Consider the following 19,577-nt stretch of genomic DNA (forward strand, 5'->3'; position numbering starts at 1 on the left):
TTTGGAAAAAGGCTGCAATGAAACAAAGAGTGAAAAATTTAAAGGGGTCTGAATACTTTCCGTACCCACTGTACGTAAGATGTGTCCAACTCTGGCGCTTCAACCACAAGGTGGTTAGCTTATCTTAGCCTTAATGTAAAGATTAAAAGCGCTCAACATCCCAAGTGCACTAGTTCAGTTCTACACAAACAGAAATGTAAAACATTTCAACAAAGAGCCACGCTAGCTCTCGTCCCTGCATCCATTCTTTCTGCTAAACTATGCTATCCTCTCGGCTCTAGCTCTACAATCAACACAGACATACTGTAAGAGTGGTACAAACAAGAAAGTAAATAAGCATATATTCCCCACGAATGTCGTATTCCTTTGAATAATTATTTAGCCACTGAACAAGCCTTTAACACAACACTGACAGTTGCTTACATCCAGCAGATATACAGCGCAACATAATCATTCCTGCAGAATGTGTTTTTGGTCATCAGGCAAATGTAAGTCCAATATTCACTCTCTTTTAGCTCCTTTTTTTTTTTTTTTTTTACTATTGAAGGGAAATATCTGGCTCTTTAGCTGCTAATTTTTCCGCTAAAGGTTCACCTGCTGGTTGCTAACTTGTTCTGTCTGCCATTTAGTGCTGGGCAAGTAATCATTTATTATTTTTTGGCTAAAAATAAATAAAAAGAAGAGCTTTCCTTATGGCATTTTGCCTTTTTTTTCAGAACCAAGTCTGTGTCGATACAGACAGGAGTGTAATTTTTTCTTCATTTAAATATGGTCATGCTGTGGCAGTGTGAAGTACTTTCAAGCCATAATAATGTAACAGTTTTCACAATACTACTATAAGTGTCTTCCGTCAGGAATCACAATCTCTGTTTAACGGGATTCAGTCAATTCCCATTACCTAGTTTCTCAATTAGCAGACTTTATCTGGGCCCGAGTGTTGGATTGCACATGTATGAACAGACTTTGCAGTGATCGTATTGACCACTTTGGAGAGTAGAAGCTGCTTTGTAAGCAGTCATATTCTATGACTTTATTGCAAGTGTGGGTTGTGGTGCCATTTCTATTTAATAGATTTTTGTAGTAGTAGCGCTTCATTGATCTGAACATAAGGAGATCCAACCAGGCTCCTGTTTATAACATGTACAGGTGTATGAGACGGTCACGCAAATGCAATGCAATGCAATGCATGGTACAGGCCGATTGGGTGGTCTGTAATGTTGTACTGTTGCCTTGACTGGCATAGCCATCTATCTTCATACTGTGTCTACTCCCACATGTCAGGGTCGGGCGGGATGGTATTTATAGTGGGCCTTGATGCCTCAGTCCGTCTCTGGTATGTGTGGGCAGCCTAGCTAAGTGACATCTGTGTAGAGTGTTGTGTGTGTGTGTGTGTGTGTGTGTGTGTGTGTGTGTGTGTGTGTGTGTGTTGTGTGTGTGAGCATGAGCCCAAATGGGACTAAGGTGTAAGTGCATGTGCGCCCCTCTTTTCCTTGTCTGGTCTTATCCTTATTTTTAAAGTTTTTAGTTTCCTTCTGATGGAAGCTCTGTGATGGTCTGTCAGCTTGTACCAAATTGAAAAGGCCATCCCTCTCACAACAGAACATGAAAGGCTGTCACTTCATGTTGACGCACAGTCACAGATTAGAAGAAGGCTGTACCATACAATAGAGATTGTTTTTACATGTTTCTTTTTAATGTCACATTTGGACTCCAAACAGATCATTTACAAAATATCTTTGTCTCGCAGGTAGAGCTGGGCAATACATCGATATTACATCCATATCGTGATGTGAGACTAGATATTGTCTTAGTTTTCGGATATCGTAATTTTATCATATGGCATAAGTGTTGTCTTTCCCTGGTTTCAAAGTCTACATTACAGTAAACTGATGTCATTTTCTGAATTTACCAGATTGTAACTGATCTATTATTTGCCTTTACCCACATAGTCATTGTATCCACGTTACTTATCAAAAATCTCATTGTATAATTTTTTTTTTTAAAGCACCAAGCCACGTAGTCAACACTGCAATATCGTTGCGATATCAATATCAAGGTATTTTGTCATAATATTGTGATATTTGATTTTCTCCATATAACCCAGCCCTACTCACAGGGGACATTTTGTTTTCTCTCATCTGTCCTCCTTGTCTGTCTTATCACACTATCTTGTTCAGCTGGTGTGCACCCCGCATTTATCTCCGCCTCTTGCTCTTTTTCTTATATTTGAAAGACGAGCTGTGGCCTGTTAGAAATTCATACCCGCCGGCGTGCACCTTGTAACACTTCACGAAAGAAATTAAAGGAACGAGGGTAGAACGATGCAGAAAGGAGGTCAGAGAACACAGGTCGACTTGCTGCACAGACAGAATCATGCGGCTGATATTCCTCCTGTTAGTTTCACTTTGGTGTCAGTGCATATCTCAGGAAATGCCTTGGCATTTATGAACCACACAGATAAAGCCTGCTTTGTATACCAGCCCTTAGAAGAATAAGCCAGGAGTGTGTTCTAGTCTGACACTCACAACTCGACATCACCCCCTGCAGGTTGATAAAGGCTGTGTTTTTGTTACATTACATTTTATAGGATCCATTCCCTGAAATTAACCGCCACCAGCTAAATAAACAAGAGATATGTTGAATAGTAGACAGCATTGATTCCCTCTATGCAGTGGTCAGCACTCAGCACTGATAGGGCCACAAGCAGTGTGTGCAGTATCAAGCAGGCCGGATGTCCTGTCAGAGATAATGGAAGTTTGCTTCTGTTGACGTTTGACGACTTACATTCATCAAACCCCAGAGAGTAAACCTAGTGCTCCAAAAGTGCTTTGCTTAATTATATTTATATGTGGATTTGACTATAAATTGTTGCAATCTGCCCATCCCTTTGCTGTTAACATACTTGACTCAAATGGTTTCCTTTCATAACCTCATTTTTCTGCAATCCCCTCCCTTCATTTCAAATTTTCTCTGTATTCCTTATCCCTTCTTCTGCCCACTCCAATCTTTCCAGTTCCCTTTTTATCTCCCTCTCTTTCCAGTAATGAGCCCTATGCAGAGAAGCGTTCGTGTAATTAAAATGCGCACCATTCATCTGGGAGGAAGGGAGTCTCCTTAATCTACGTCAACCCACATTTTAGCCTCTGAGGATTTGCCTGCTGCTCCGCACACTCATGCACACACACGCACACACACACATCCCAGTTTCACTCGCTATCTCTCTCGACACTCCCACAGCCATTCCTCATTGTTTAAGCCCAGCTGTTCCCTGCCATGTCACAGTTAGTGACATGGAAGCTAACAGAATGCTGGTGTTTTTTGTTGTTCAAAAACGGACTGTGTTTAATTGATGAAGGTAGTTTGTTCGATCTAGTTAGATCCGTCGCCCTCTCACAACTGCCTGCTTCTGAGGAACTTGGATATGTCAAGGTTTTACATAGCATTGTTCTTATAAAAAACACAAGTTTTATCCCATTTGACAATAATTCAGACCCATGTCCCAGAAATACACCACCTGTCAAAAGTTTGGGGTCACTTACAAATTTCCATTTCACTCCATTATAGACAGAATACCAGCTGATCTGAGTGGGTGACTGATCTTTAATGCAATATCTCCATTGCCCATTATCAGCAACCATTCATCCAATGTTCCAAAGGCACATTTTGTTTACTATTCTGATATCATTTTAAAAAACTAAGAAAACATTGGAGGACCTTTTTGCAATAACGTAAGCACATAATGTAATCTGAAAACTGCTGCCCTGGTTAAAAAAAACAATGCAACTGATCTCAGCTGGTATTCTCTCTATAACAAGTGCAATGGAAATGTTCTCAGTGACCCCAAACGTTTGACCAGTAGTGTACATACTTAAATATGCTCACATAAAGTTATGTTCAAATGTTCTTGCCTCTCCTAACAAAGGACACAATTGATACAGGAGGCTCACTTTAAGATTAAACACTTGGGCGTCTAATATGAGTTCCTTGTTTTACTGTAATTCCATGTTTGGTCACTGGGGAACTAATCTGTGCTTTGTACTAGACTGTGTGTTACGGTATGTTCTCTTGGCCAAGGAGGTTGACACACCTCTGTGTATTTGTGTAATTTGTGGATGGGTCAGAGCATGCCTAGCATGCAGTGTTCAGTGAACAAAAGCAATCCTTAAGCTGGTAGTTTCTATATTTTATGCTTAGCCTACATCCTTTAAATTATTGGAATGTATTCCAACCACTTTGTTGAAGGAAATGAGCTGCTGCTTTTCATTTCATATAGCCTGGGGGTTAGTGTTTTAGCTTGGTCTTACAAACGGTGTTAAAGCCAGTTCAGCTCTTGTGCTAAGTTGATTAATATTTCTTGTGTAAACCATCTGGACTGACATCTGTTTACTGAGGTCTCCACCAGCTGCAGTAAAAATTCTATTCTGATATTAGCAGCATATTATGTACATTTAGAGGCATTTAGATATGCTTGCAGTTTATTTATGCAGTATTTCAAGTATCTACTGAAATCTATATTATTTTTGGCCTTCACTACACTTGCTTCTAATTGTGTACATTTGTAAACCGTAATGAATAAAAAGGAGGACTATGTAGACTGTGAGTGATGTTGTTTCTACAAAAATTAGCTGCATCGTGGGAAATGTTGTAAAGAAGAAGTCTGCTTAACCTCTATGTTTTTAACACAGGAAAACCTCTTAGAATAAGTTTCCAATCTTGGTGACTTCTCCTTTCCCTGGACATGAAGTAGAGATTGCACCTGTCTGTTGGTTGCTTTAATACATCTTTTGAATGTTAAGTTTTATCATACACCATATTTTAAATTATAAATATTGACAGTTGTGTTGTTTCTGCCTCTTTTAATTCTATGTCTTTTTTGCTACTACCAAGTAAAGGATGAGGACATACACGCGCGCACACACACACACACACACATACATGCACGCATACATGCATGCATACATACATACATACATACATATGTAGCAACAGGCTGCAGTAGTGTAAACAGTTGGCTGGGCTGTGTCCATTATGAAACTATGGAATCTGCTGCTCAGGCTTCTGGACAGAGTCTCTGGCATGTTAGCCATGCTAATCATGCTGATGCTAGTTTGGGCCAAGTGGATCTGGTATTGATATGGCTCTGCTTCTGCTGTGTTTCCTCTCAGTCTGGGAAACATTGCAGTCCAAGTACCTTCTGCACTGATGATACTCTCCTCTATCTAGAAGTCATCATCAGGTTAAATTGTTTAAATATAGTTAGTGTTCTGATGACATCCTGTTGTGCTTTGCAAACGAGATCATATGTTAATAATCTGTTCCTCATCGTATGTAAAGACTAAATTGAATTTAACACCAAAACGTGGTAAAAGTGAATGTCTTCTTAGGTTACTCGTGACTCATGAATAACCTAAGAAGCGTGTGCGCTGACATAGCTAAGGAGGGGCTCATAACACCTTTGGAATACCACTCCTTTAGTTAGGGCATGCCTGTGTTGATAAGAGCTCTGCTTGGCCTCAAGTTTACTCATTTCACAACATTGTCCTTTACCTGCTGTAACGTGCTAAGCCTTCTACAGACAGAGACTTCAGTCATTTCTGTGAGTAGTTTCTTATTTGAGCTTCCAGGTGTGTGTGTGTGTGTGTGTGTGTGTGTGTGTGTGTGTGTGTGTGTGTGTGTGTGTGTGTGTGTGTGTGTGTGTGTGTGTGTGTGTGTGTGTGTGTGTGTGTGTGTGTGTGTGTGTGTGTGTGTGTGTGTGAGATGGGGGGGGGCTTCATTTCAACCCGTCCTCCTTTCTACCCTGGCCCTCTCCTCTGCTTTCAGTTGCACCCAACTCTTCCTCCTCCTCCCCCCTCTTGGGGGTGTCTTGCACTCTTATGCTGATGGTACAGTTAAGAAAGGCAGTTCCTGCCTGGCTGACAGTCTGTTTGGGTTGCCCTCTTCCCCCTTCACTTCTTCTTTCTCTCAATTATCTCCTCTTCACTCTCCTCGGTGTAACGTCTTGTCTTTTTCAAAGGTATGTCTCATCTCCATGTTGCTTTAGCTATGGTTTGGTCTTTCTTGCCCCACTGGTATATTTTAGGATGGAGCTTTTGGAGTAGTTGGTGTTTGGGAAATCTTAGCATTACTGGCAATAGTGCAGAATAACATTTAGAATTCTCAAAACCTCTAAATAAAGTGCAATTCCAACCTTTTCAGTAAACTTCAGTAAGCTGCGATTAGAAATAAGAATTGATGTGTACTTGCGCTGTGTACATTTGCTGTGTAACTATGGTTCATTTAGTTACACAGCAAATTAATATTAGTTTAGTAACTTCATTTAGACAGCGCCATTGTCCTTAACTCAAATAATTGCAACAAATGTAAACATGTAATTACGTTAATTTTTGTAGGAATAGTTAATTTTTAAAAGACGTTTCTTGTGGATTAAGTTTGTTTAATTTAGGGTTTTATTTTTTTAGGGCTTGTGAATTCTCCAAGAGAAACGAAATACTGCTTTGGTGAGTGAGCGCTAAAATAAGCCAAAGTATTCAGTAATACAGTCTGTGCTCTTCATTAAATCCCCCATAATGCTATGTGCCCTGTTACCTGCTGTTCGGGAGTGCTCCATTTTCAGTTGTTTTCTTGGCCTGTGTTCCGCTCCAAATATTAAATAACCCCTTAATGCAGTGATGGTAACTGTTGTTGTGTAGATGTTAAATATGAGCATGTATACCTGGTTGTGGACTTGACTGCGGCTTTTGGATTTAAGACTCCAGGCAGACAGGGGTCAATGAGTAACCAAAGGAGTGCCTAGGACCGTCTGCATGATTCAACTTTACAACTCCACCTCCCCTGATGTCAGTGCACATGGGCTTTTGACCGATTGCAAAACAGGCTGTAATTATTTGTTCTTGTATGTGTGTGTAAATAAAAAAGGTGATGAGTTTTGCAGCACTATACTTTGCTTTTACCCAACATTGTCAGGGAATGTAATTAGCCTCAGACCTGTGACGATAAAATCTTTGTTTTGTATTACCACAGATGCTTTGTTGGCGGACCTTGAGTCCACAACATCCCACATTTCCAAGCGTCCACTCTTCCTGTCTGACGAGGCCGCCTACTCCTTCCCTGTTGGGGGTCAGACCAAGCAAGATCTCTGCTCTCCCCCCCAAGTCCCACCCACTCCCTCTGAGCTAAACGGACTTGATGAAACAGAGGTAAATGCTAACATACATGTTATTATACAATTATTCAATTAAAAACATTGTATAATTGACTCAATAACAAAAATGTCTGAATACCATATAGTGACTTCACTTCCTCTCCTTAGTCCTTCAGCTCAGCTCAGAGAAGTCCCTGGTCCAGAGATAGCAGCAGTCCCACTCAACCCATTGGTGAAGAGGACCACGTATACAGGTAGGACCTGGAATCACGTTAGCTGGATCAACAGTTTATAAACAGTCTCACAACTTGTAAAAACTAAAGGAAGTCTTTGGGAATATAGATATCTTTACTTGGCAGCATATCTACCACCACCATATTTTTCTGATTATAAGGAGAACATAAGTGTGTAAACTGTTTGAAACACACAACACATTAGACTATAAATCTCCATTTGGATTTTGACTCATCAGTAAGCCAGAGACACTCTCTAAATGATGTCAGTGTCAAAATATAGAAACACTCTCAGTCCATGGTTCTGTTGATGAAAAATATGGGTTCTTCTCTCTACTCTGTATAGTTTCCCTAATAAGCAGAAGAGTAGTGAGTCATCAGCCATGAACTCATCCTTGGGCAACAACCTGTCTGAGCTGGACCGCCTGCTTTTGGAACTTAACGCTGTCCAGCAAAGCACCCCTGCCTTCCCCACAGAAGGTACACAAAGACTACTTTACCTACTTTACTTGTGTTTCTCGGATGTCGCTATCTACATTTAGCATGATTGTTTTTGTAGTATTACACATGGATTGTCTCTTCTCTCCCCTGTATTTTGGTGTTTTTTTTGTTGTTGAAATGATCAACTATGCACTGTAGATCCATGAAGGAAAATAATTTAGCATTTCTTTTCTGTAATAGAAGAAGCAGCTCCCCCGCTGCCTGCCAGCAGCGTCATCCACCACGTCCAGGAGAATGGAGTCTCTACTGTAGGCAAGGCTGCTGCACCTGTATTAGAGAAGCCCAAACGCAGTATGGCAGCTCGGGGAATAGAGGATGTACGACCAAGTGTAGAGAGCCTTCTAGATGAGCTGGAAAGTTCTGTGCCCTCAGCCATGTAAGCAACAAATTATTAAAGCAACATGGAAATGATGCCGTGCATTAAGCTGTTTTAAATTAGTGCTTATAAATGTTATATTAAAATTTAATGTAGAGCACCCATTTGTTAATTGCAATTTTTCTTTCTTTAGTCCGACCCCATTGATTGTGACAGATGGACAAGAGGAAACACCAGCACAGCAGCAAGCCAGAATGTCTGCCTCCTCTGCCACACGTGAGCTGGATGAGCTAATGGCCTCCCTGTCTGACTTCAAAGTCCAAAGCAATGTGAGTATGGTATTTGGTAGATTTTGGGTCATCACGTTTGCATTCTGGATGGAGGATGTCTATTTTTGGCATTGTGCAACTGTTGAGGACTGTGCTGCACGACGGTTTATTGTACAAACTAGGATCTAGGATATGACTAATTTTATTCAGTGTCATTTCGATATTTGTGGCTTTGATAATGTCAAATTGATTGCTATTGCTGGAGTGCTCAACAATAGAAATGTTGAAGGTTTTCTACATACGGATGTTTTTCTGTGTTATTGTTTTCATAGATTTTACTTCAACTGTAAACTTTTGAAATGTTGCAATGGCATAAATGCAGTGGCTAGTGCTTCAATTTACCTCAGCTGGAGAAAGAATGATTTCTTATTTTTAACCTTTCCTTTTTTTTTTTAACTAGATTTTGTTTGTTCTACCAAAATATTTTAGAACCGAGCAGAAATTGACAACCAGCTTTTAATTTCAACTTTACTTTGAGTGGTCACGCTTGACAAGCATGTACCAGATGACATTTAGATTTTGTTGTGCTTCATTTGCTTGACTGTACATTTGGATTGAAAGCTTGCATTCACAGAGGAAGTTGTAGGGTTGACGTAGCAAAATCAACATACGTATGCTGGCAACATAACATAACACAATAATAATATAATAACAATTTAACATTTAAATTCATTAACACATACATGCTATACATGCTACATACATGCTAGCTTTGTGAAGGTTACAGTGTTACAACTTTTTTGAAAAAGTGTTGGTCACTTTTTTTAGAATTTAAGTTATTGTGCATGTCTGTGGTAAAACATCAAAACTTAAGTTGTTCAAATAAATAAATTGCAATTTAAATTTGGTAGTATTTTAGGAACAATTACTTAAAGACATTGAGTAAACTCTGCCCCTGCTTGGCTTTGTGTGTGTGAGACAACTTTTCGGTTCATTCCCTTCATTCTCAATATGTTTTTCCTGGTCTTTTTCTCTTTTCTCTACCACTGTTTATGTCTTGTCTTTGTTTGTACATTGCTATAATTACGTCAATGCATCCGATACAGTCTGGTTCTCAGTTGTCTCTGAATCAGGAAGCTGTAGACCCTTCCTTGGTAGCTGGTTCCCAATCTGTAGATCCTAGTATTGGTTCAGTGGATACTCTTCTACCTTCTAGTTACACTACTCCTACCTGTACCCCTCTTCCATTGGAACTCCATATAGATGAAGATGGTTGTTCAGCCCTTACATCTTCAGATGGTTCCACTGTAATCATTGCATCATCCAAGAGCCTTCAGTACTCCCAGATCCAACAGATAGATGATGGTAGCAATGTCACCTCTGAGATCTCTCATGTGGAGAGCCTCAGAATCTCCAGCACCACAAAGCCTGCTAGTCAAGCTGAAGTCAATAGCCCTTCATTTATGTCGATCACTAACACTAGTAAAGTCTCAAGTACACTTGAAAAGAGCTTAAGCCCAGTTACTGTTGGCAGAAGTTGTAGTCCAGTAGTTGTTTCCAAGAGCACTAGTCCTGTTACTTCGTCTATAAACCCCAGTCCCATTCTTAGAGCCAAGAGTCCTAGTCCACCTGATCTTAAATGCTCCAATCTATATCAGTCTTACAAGAACCCAAGCCCAATCCCTAAAAGTCTTGTTTCTATAAGTCGTAGTCCAGAAGCAGCTGCAAAGACTGCTAGTCCAGTCACAGATATAAGGCTTTCCAGTCCAGTTCCAAAAAGTGTGAGTCCAGTGACAGTCCCTAATCTCTCTAGTGCAGTAACAGTCCCAAAGAATTTGAGTCCAGAAACAGTTCCCAAATGTGCTAGTCCAGTTTCAATTCCAAGACTTTCAAGTCCAGTTCCAAAGATTGCAAGTCCTGTGACAGTGCCTAATGACTCTAGCTCAGCAAGTATACCCAAGAGTTCTAGACCTGAAACATTGCCAATGACTGCTTGCCTAGTAATACCCCCAAAGATTGTAAGTCCAGTGACAGTTCCTAAGATTCAAACTGCAAATCCTAAAAGTCCTGCCTCAGTCATCAGAAAAAAATACACAGTTTCCGGCACAAGCAGTCCCGGAGCTTCACCAGTTCCATCCGGCGATGCATCATCCAGTAGCATGTTTTCCCCTCATACAGAAAAGCAGGGAGGTGAAATTCTGGATTTAACATGGCCGTGTCGGGAGCCTTTATTAGATGATGCCTTAGACAAACTCTTAGCCCCCAAATACACCCAAATGAGTGAGAATCAGCCACCTGCCTCCATTATGCTCGGAGATGAAGACAGGTCCTGGGAGGAGGAAGACGGAATTTACCCTGATCTCAGTCGAGAGGGAACCCTGACGCCCATGACTGAGTCCAGCTGGATGGATGAATGTTTCACCCCCTCCACCTGCCCCGGGACACCAGATGCAACGCTGGACCTTCCCACTCAGCAGCCCTCTGCTGTTGAGCGCCTATCTGCTTCTGGCCAAGTAGGACACTCAACTTGACTCTCCCAAAATAAGCTGCTGGTAAAAAGCCAGAGAGGCTTTAGTACCCCATGTGGTCTTTCTATTATTTATCCATGTAGCCTAAGATATTAATTATCTCTGACAATAATGGCAGAATGGCCGTGTTAGATACTTGTTTAAGCAGAGTATATCTCTAGTTGCAGAAATAAGCTTATTTTGGGAGAGTAGCTCCTGCAAGTACTCAAGGAGGTATGCAAAAGTAGAAAAACACAAAGTGTCTTGATGCAGAGAAATTCCTCCATTTATGTGGCGTGATGCATGTGGTGTCATTGCAAAGCAATTCCAAAATGGCTTGAGGGAGAAATCTCCCCATAGAGACTGTGGCTGATGTCGAAAACTTTTGCTGAAAATATGTTTCCGCACGCCCCTACTTGCTTTGGTTGACATCGCTACGTTAGTCACAGGGTGTGGCCTGCCATGTTTACCAACCAGTGGATGATGCACTTTTACTGATGGTGTCAATACATAGTCAGTAGGATGGATAAGTTTGTTTTGCTAATGTGTGTATATATACACAAACAACGTGCAAAATGTAATTGAAAAACATTCAAGAACTTTGCTTTGATGTCTGGCCTTGCTTTGGCACGTGCAGACTGATGTGCAAGCATTTTGTGATATACCGTTTGTTCTCTTGACCCCAGATATCCAGCATGCCTAAGTAGACTTGACAGTAGAGAATGAATTTAAATGGAATGGAAGGCTGTGCTTCGCTTTTGCGGTCAAATTTGATTGGATACAAAAGTGCCTGATAAAAGTTCCAGAACATTTTGACAAAAGTATGTTTTTGCTAGTGCTTTTTTTGCCACTTGAATTAAATATTGGGTGCTGGGCTTGTCCTGCTTGTGTTTGTAACCCAACATGGACTTTGTGGTGAATGGCACAATCCCACACCTTCCTATATCATCTACTCTCCAGCTCAAGTCCGTTATCCGCCGCACTAAAGAGACCTCCAACGTGCATCCAATGTTCAGGGAGGGAATGTTACGACGTAAAATGGGACCGGTCATTGTGAATAAGAGCAACTCACAGGACCGACTCATTGAGGAGCTACAGGGGAAACTAGGAATTGGGCGAGTGGAGCGCAAGCGTAAGCAACAGCCAGATGATTGGATGACAGAGGGAGTCATCGTCATGTCCAACCCACAGCGAACACGGGAAGAAAGGGTCCAGCCATCTGTGGATAAGGTAGACGTTAGAGGCGCACAGCAGGAGTCAGTGCTATTCAGTGCTACTCTGGGACCACATTAAACCAAGAGTAGCAAAGTATGTCCCTCTGATGGTTAACTTACCGTATGTTTCTTTGGCCTACGGTCAATAAATTAACTGGCAAATATTGACAATATGTTTTGTCATATCAACATAAAAATGGTATTTGTCTTTGGCAGTCACTATAAGCAATTTAGTGTGTTGAGCCAATTTTGTTAATATTACCATTTCCTTTTTTCTCATTCTGAACCCTGTGTTTGCACTGCTCTCTTTGCTGTTTCCTTTTTTCCCCCAGATCATCATCCCTCCAGAGTCCCCTGCCCCACAGAGAAAAGTCCTCCCCCCTCCACAATCTCCCCCAGCACCCAAAAAGCCACCCCCAGAAAAGCATACTTCTCTACCACTACCTCCTCCGCCTCCGACCCCTCCCCCTCCCCCTCCTCCTCCTCGAGAACCTACCCCTCCAAGAGAACCTACCCCTCCTCGAGAACTTACCCCTCCTCAAGAACCACCCCCTCCTCCGCCCAAGGAACCTACTCCTCCCCCTAGGGAGCTCACGCCTCCCCCTGTCCAGCCCCCTCCATCACCTAGCCCCCCTCCCAAACCTGTCACGCCACCTCCGCCTCCCAAGGTCTTTGTATCAGTGGGTTGTCAGACCGAGTATGAGCCCATCTTGCCAACAATGCAGGCACGGATCACCTTTCTTCATTCTTCTCTTCTCTCACTTTCTTCTTAACTTTGAGTTGTTTTATTTGAGCGTGTTTGCGGTTTATTTGGTTCAAATCCAAGCAGTTGGAACACCCCACCATTTATGTTAACTGCTGTATATAATCCATCTGGTCATCGACTCTGTTTTTCACCCTGGTGTCCATTCATGCCAAGTTGCAACAGGTAACTCTTTAAAGCTTTGTCTGAAATCTAGTCAGCCCAGGTTATGAGGGGTGCTGACATTCAGGCTGGAGAGACTGAGCCCCTTTTCTAATTTTGACATCTGACGGCGCCAAGGGCTGTGTGTTCAGAGAGGAACGAAGAGTTTAAGAGCTTAGAGGAAAGAGGAGTGTAAACCCCCCCCCCCCCCCATGTTCCCATTACACTAACTGTCCTACCATGCGCAGGAATGGTAGGGACGCAGTGCAACTGAAACCTTATCGGCCACATGACAGCACAGTTACCAACACAATTATAGCAGCTCCCACAGGACTTCCGTCAACAGGTCCCACTAGGTTAGAAAACAGCATGTTGAATGTCATGTACCATCCCCTCTTTTAGAATCCATAGTGACTTTATTGACCCAGTTTTGGAGAAGACTAGTAGAGCAGGAGATTGATATGTGTGCTAGAGCATAGTTGCGTTCAGGTAGTAGGATCGATGAGATGCCTGGCTGTCTAATTTGTGTGCATGAGAGAGAATACATGGAGCACAGATGCTATTTTCTCTCTCAGTGGAATGTAAGAGTCATGCAGTTCCAGTAACCACACCATCTGAGAAGGTCTGTGTTTGCTTATATTACAGTAGCCAGACATTCACACACACTATATTTATGTTAGAGAGTCATCAAACATGGATTAGGGTGGATGAGAATAGATTTTGATTAGATTTTTGTATCTGGTTGATACGTCTATCGCTTGTCTTGGTACGTTCTCTCAGTCTGTCTGAAAGAGACCGCTAAACACCATCTAGATCGTTAACTTGTTGCACTACCAGTAATCCAGGGAGGGACTATTGGAACGAATAATTACAAAGACAGTTGCATGAAAGAATTGAATTGTATAAGGTTTACAAAATAATGTAATTTGACAAGAAGGTAAGGCCAAAAAATTATCATGCAAAATGATGAACGGTATAGTGAGGCTACTTTGGTCTTTTATCTCTTGTCAGATCCAGTCCCAGGGGAAGACTTCTCCCACGGGTCCCCCCAAACCAGCCAACAAGCTGGACAACATGCTGGGTAGCCTGCAGTCCGACCTCAACAGACTCGGAGTCCAGACGGTGGCTAAAGGTGTCTGCGGAGCCTGCAAGAAACCTATTGTTGGACAGGTGATGATAACATTAAATCATACAAAAACAAGTCAGTACACATTGAAGACTTGAGTTGGAAACTTCCATGCCTCTTAGTTACACATGCACACATTGTGTCTGTGGTATATGCACACATATTACCAAGTGAAACCTTTAGGATGTTGAATAGGCTTATAAAACATCATCATAGCGTTTTGTTTTGTTGTTATTAAGAAAAAAAGATTGCACTCCAGACTCCATGTTTTACATATTTCAAACTGTGCTGATTGCTTAAGGTCCAAGCCAGGTAATCTATCAATAATTCAGATGGAGCAAGATAAAACACAAAGCTTCTATTCTGTTTTATTATGTTTACTTACTCACTTTGAGACTTTTGTTTTAAAGAAGTTCAAAGATGTTGATTTCTGTGAATCTTGATCCAACTGAAAGGGACTGGGATTATTTTAAATATATGATTTTCTCAATTTTAAATTTGAGCTATGAGATCTGCTGCTGTTTGCAACATCCCCTTTGGCTCTTGCGTGATAAGCTGCAGTGGTTTTCTATGCTGAGCCAGGTCTTTCCCTCAGAAGCTCATTTCAATTTAATGCACTGTGTCTCCCCACACCAGGTGGTGACTGCCATGGGCAGAACGTGGCACCCCGAGCACTTTGTGTGCACCCACTGCCAGGAGGAGATAGGCTCCAGGAACTTTTTTGAGCGTGAGGGGCAGCCTTACTGTGAGAAAGACTACCACAGCCTGTTCTCACCACGATGCCACTACTGTAATGGACCCATACTGGATGTAAGTATTATAATGCAGTAACGCACAGACACATACAAGCATGTTTACAATGGATGGGTGGATAAGGATTTTATTGATTTATAACTTAATGGATTACGGCCTTATCTGAAAAAGTCACTACATTTATTACAGTGCCTTTATTTCTTAATCAGATATTTAGAGTTGTACACGCACGCACGCACGCACACACACACACACACACACACACACACACACGCACACACACATATTTGCACACACTTAAAATTTACTTTGGTAATGCTCATTTATGTACATGTATTGCTTTTGTATCCTGTTGTAATACTAGCAATGTAGTTGCTTTGTATCTATCTATACGCCTACAGATAATGAATGTTAAAGATTGCCCTCCCTCACAAAACCACCTCTTTTTTTAATACTCCACCCCCTGGTGGCAAAGCCAAGAATCACTTGTGCTCTGACATGTAGTTTACAGTGAGTAATTGTTGCCCTGCTGTGGAAACTTAGCAGCTGTGGATGTTTTAAAAACCATGTTAAAATATGCTGTTACATGGTCAGTAAGACTCTGCCTCCAGCTGAAGCTGCTGAGAGATGCCAGGAAAGGGCAAGGTAGCAGTCTTACACAGCTTTGCAGCACCTCCCACACTGCCTCTGTGGACTTTGCCTGCCCTCTCCTGGCCTTTGATGTTTTGATGTGTCGGTGTCCCCCATAATGACTGACATGCTTATACTGTATGTTGGCTTTCATTTAGAACAACATGAGGAACCACCTGCTTGCTTAGGGGTCACACTTTTTTTGCCGAAATTGAATGATTGACCATTGTGTTCTCCTTTGTTTTACAGAGAGTAGTGACTGCTTTGGACAAGACTTGGCATCCCGAGCACTTCTTCTGTGCCCAGTGTGGGGCCTTTTTTGGACCAGAAGGTACCAACTGCTCATCAATTAATAACACAGCCTGTTTGTGTAGAAAAAGAGCAATGTTGAATTTTTAATATTAAAAGAAGCATAGGCTACAAAGTGAGTCACTGTGTATCTTTGCTGCCCTCTAGGTTTCCATGAGAAGGATGGAAAGGCGTTCTGCAGGAAGGACTACTTTGACATGTTTGCGCCTAAATGTGGTGGCTGTGCCCGTGCCATCCTGGAGAACTACATCTCTGCTCTCAACTCACTCTGGCACCCTGAATGCTTTGTCTGCAGGGTGAGTCACTTGACATATCTGTAACAAATTTGGCCATTTTTGTGTTAACCCATCATCATAACTTCTCCTTCTTCTCTTCTGATATTCCAGGAGTGCTTCACCCCCTTCATAAACGGCAGCTTCTTTGACCACGAGGGCCAGCCGTACTGTGAGGCGCACTACCACGAGCGGCGTGGCTCGTTGTGCTCCGGCTGCCAGAAGCCCATCACCGGTCGCTGCATCACAGCAATGGGCAAGAAGTTCCACCCAGAGCACTTTGTGTGCGCCTTCTGCCTCAAGCAGCTTAACAAAGGCACCTTCAAGGAGCAGAACGACAAGCCCTACTGCCAGGGCTGCTTTGTTAAACTCTTCAGTTAGATTGTGTGATTGTGTATAAATGTATCTACACATTTATTTACATGTCTGAATGCACGTGTGGATGTGTGGGCACTCGTGTGGTTTTTGAGAAGGAAGGCGTTGGTGTGCTACTGAATCACATCATTAGGGTGAGAAACGTCTTCTTCTATTGACCCTTCCCTGGCTGTCCAACCTCTCAGGCTTGGCATTTCATACTTTTGCTGAAGACATCTTTAACAGAGCCCAAAGAGATTTTCATTTAGAGTTTTTCTCCTGTGTGCAGCAAAGAAAACACACTAATTTACCTATGTGTGTGTGTGTGCATATGTGAGCATATGGGCGTCAAATTAAGACTTCCTCAGAGCCTTTATTTGTAAATGATTTAATCCCCCAAAGACCTAACACCCTATGGTGGTTTTATGCAGATTTGAGACAGCTGCTTGATTGCATGGACCATTGACTTAAACAGTTTTAGAATATGTTGAGTGTTGAATATATAGTGCTTGTCCAATGAGTGTTGGAATCAGCTATGAAAATATGTATTTTTGTAGCTTTGGAAACTTTAAAATTACCATGATGCATGTATGTATGTATGTATGTACACACACACACACACACACACACTGACCTTCTCCTTCACTTCTTTAAAATACTGGTTCAAACTCTGCACACTCCAACAACAGATCTCTTGATGAGACCGTCTTAAAGTGCATTTTAAAGGTGTCTGCAAGATATTAGCTAGTCCTTTATTTTTCTACTATTTTACTATGAAAATAAACTCAGATGTTTTCTCAGTTTCACCAAACATTACACTCACATTTCTGCTCTTGTACGTTGATTATTTCCCATTGGGAGTGAAATCCAACTTTAGAAAGTCACTATATTGAACTTTTGTAGCAACTTGGAACTTCATTTTTACTTTCCTACTGCGAAGTGTTTACCGTGTCATCTTACATTCATGTTGAAATAAAAGGAAATGGTTGCATTTGATAATGAAAAAAGTAGGTCTTTAAGAAAAACATTTGTACTATGGTTTTTAATGTTGAATTCATGGTGCAATTTAAAACAAGCCAAAACACAGTTGATTGTTTTTAATCCAGATTAAAAGTGGAGATTTTCCTGCTGTATTTACCCACACAGAATAATTTCAGAAGACTTCAATTCAGAACAAATGATACTTCATTTTAACATATTTTTCCCTATTTTACTATCGCTACTGTGAATGTATCACTGTATTTAACATATTAGTAAGGCTGGTGCGACATTCAAAATATGGTTGTGCTTTTGGATTTGAAGCATGCTTTCTTGTATGTGGGGTTTTATCAGCACTAGCTGCCAGTGGCTGTTACAATCAGAATCTAAATTTGTACACCTGCAATATGCTCGACTTTGTGACTGAACTGTGATTTGTCAATGTTTGATGGAAATATATATATATATATTTTTGAGCTGTTTGGGCTCACAGTGATATGCAAAGAGCTGGCTCTAATGACATGTAGGCTAACAATAGTTGATCATGTTCTCTCACACAACACGTACCAGCTGGGATTCCAGTGTGTCAGGAAGTGCAGCTCACTGATGGAAGCTGGATGTTGGTGTTAGCTGGTCAAGAATCAGCAACATTTATATAATGACTCATTTCAACTTTATTTTAATTGTAGCTATGTTTTGTTACATATGAGAATGAGTGATTTTTGATTTGACAAAATTGCTGGTCTTTAATTTGATCAATATGTGCGCACCTAGTGAATACACAGTATCCACATTGTTTTTACTTTGAGAATGTTTGCTCCTGTGCCAAATGTGTCAGTGCAATTAGGTCTTATACACTGTGGAGTTTGTTTTCCTGTGATTTGACTTGTGCTGAACTCTTGGAGAGGCTTTGTCTGCTGGGGTGCATCTTAGTTTTTGAACAGCCAAAAGTTTACACTGTAATGGACAAGCCCAGGAGAAACCGCCTGTACCGAGTCATTCAGCAGACGTAGTGTACACTTGTAGCTATTTCAGATTTACAGGAAGTAGCAGAGGTAAATGAACAGCTGTGACTTAATTTTGCCCCATGTATATTTATGCTTACAGTATATTGCCTTATAATTTTTGTCAAATTCGTAAAAAAAAAAAAACAAGCCTTTTACTGTCTAGGAGATAACGTGAACTATTGCATTGTAAATGGAGACATTCTATGATCTTTCACCATTTACATTTTTTTCATGATCCACAAATTTGAATGTGTATGTGGGTCCTGATTATTGACTTATTACTGATGCAAATAAAATAAAGACATTTATTTCTGGCATTGTTTTGTCTGAAAAATGATTTAGTTGTCTCTGTTTTCACCCATACATTACATTTGTCAATGTTTTACATTAAATTAGATCTTTGCCACACAAGATTTTCATGGAATGTTAAACAAATCTTCACTCGAAGCTATTGGGTCAATTTGGGAGAAAAAAATATTTTACTAAAAATAATTGTTTTGAATGAAAGGAACAGAATAAATGACCGTTACCTAAGTGTGATTCCTAAGAAAAGGACTCCTATCTCCACATATCTGAAATCTTTTGTACAAATAAAAAAAAAAAATCAAACAGGACATTTGATGTACAGAGTTTAGTACAGCATTGATGTAAGGTCACAACCTTTTGGCGTATGATCCCTTACAACAAAGCGTGGCTTACTTCATAAAACAATTCACAAGAAAAACAAAAAGATTAGACTGCAAACATTCGTTTTGTGACTCCTTGTAAGTGGTTGACCCCCAGCTTGGGAACCATTGGTTTAGGTTCACAGTGGGTAGTATTGCAGATTATGGAAATCAACATTAAATATAAAAAAAGCAACTAAGATATAGATCAGTTAGCACCGTTTAGTTTTGGAGTCTGTAGATTCATTTGAAGTAAATGCATGTTCAAATTATTTTCAAAACCAAAACCCCCAGACATTAATTTGACCCCGACAACAATATGGCATCAATGTGACTGGCCGGGGAAAGAACAGGAATTCAATACACCTGACAAACACAATCACAAGACAACACATCTC

At 41.0% G+C, this 19,577-nt stretch overlaps 1 protein-coding gene across 5 annotated transcripts in view; it reads left to right on the top strand.

Annotated features, from left to right (window-relative positions):
* LOC117943624 (paxillin-like) overlaps positions 1-18,661 on the top strand; it is a 30,597-nt gene extending 11,936 nt beyond the window's left edge. The window contains exons 1-15 of one of the 5 annotated variants that reach the window (XM_034869863.1): positions 5,787-6,013; positions 6,459-6,497; positions 7,021-7,196; positions 7,310-7,395; positions 7,721-7,854; positions 8,056-8,251; positions 8,385-8,520; positions 9,567-10,973; positions 11,928-12,197; positions 12,514-12,906; positions 14,097-14,255; positions 14,848-15,021; positions 15,844-15,925; positions 16,051-16,199; positions 16,290-18,661. In XM_034869863.1, coding sequence (XP_034725754.1) covers positions 7,758-7,854; positions 8,056-8,251; positions 8,385-8,520; positions 9,567-10,973; positions 11,928-12,197; positions 12,514-12,906; positions 14,097-14,255; positions 14,848-15,021; positions 15,844-15,925; positions 16,051-16,199; positions 16,290-16,556 — 3,330 coding nt within the window. In that variant the 5' untranslated portion in view covers positions 5,787-6,013; positions 6,459-6,497; positions 7,021-7,196; positions 7,310-7,395; positions 7,721-7,757 and the 3' untranslated portion in view covers positions 16,557-18,661. Of the gene's footprint in view, positions 1-5,503; positions 5,597-5,786; positions 6,014-6,458; positions 6,498-7,020; positions 7,197-7,309; positions 7,396-7,720; positions 7,855-8,055; positions 8,252-8,384; positions 8,521-9,566; positions 10,974-11,927; positions 12,198-12,513; positions 12,907-14,096; positions 14,256-14,847; positions 15,022-15,843; positions 15,926-16,050; positions 16,200-16,289 lie in introns of those variants that run through there. The other 4 variants (XM_034869865.1, XM_034869864.1, XM_034869862.1 and 1 more) reach the window with 4 other exon arrangements.
* The last annotated feature ends 916 nt before the right edge of the window (positions 18,662-19,577 follow it).

Source organism: Etheostoma cragini, chromosome 4 (genome assembly GCF_013103735.1).
Source record: "Etheostoma cragini isolate CJK2018 chromosome 4, CSU_Ecrag_1.0, whole genome shotgun sequence".
Taxonomy (NCBI): Eukaryota; Metazoa; Chordata; class Actinopteri; order Perciformes; family Percidae; genus Etheostoma; species Etheostoma cragini.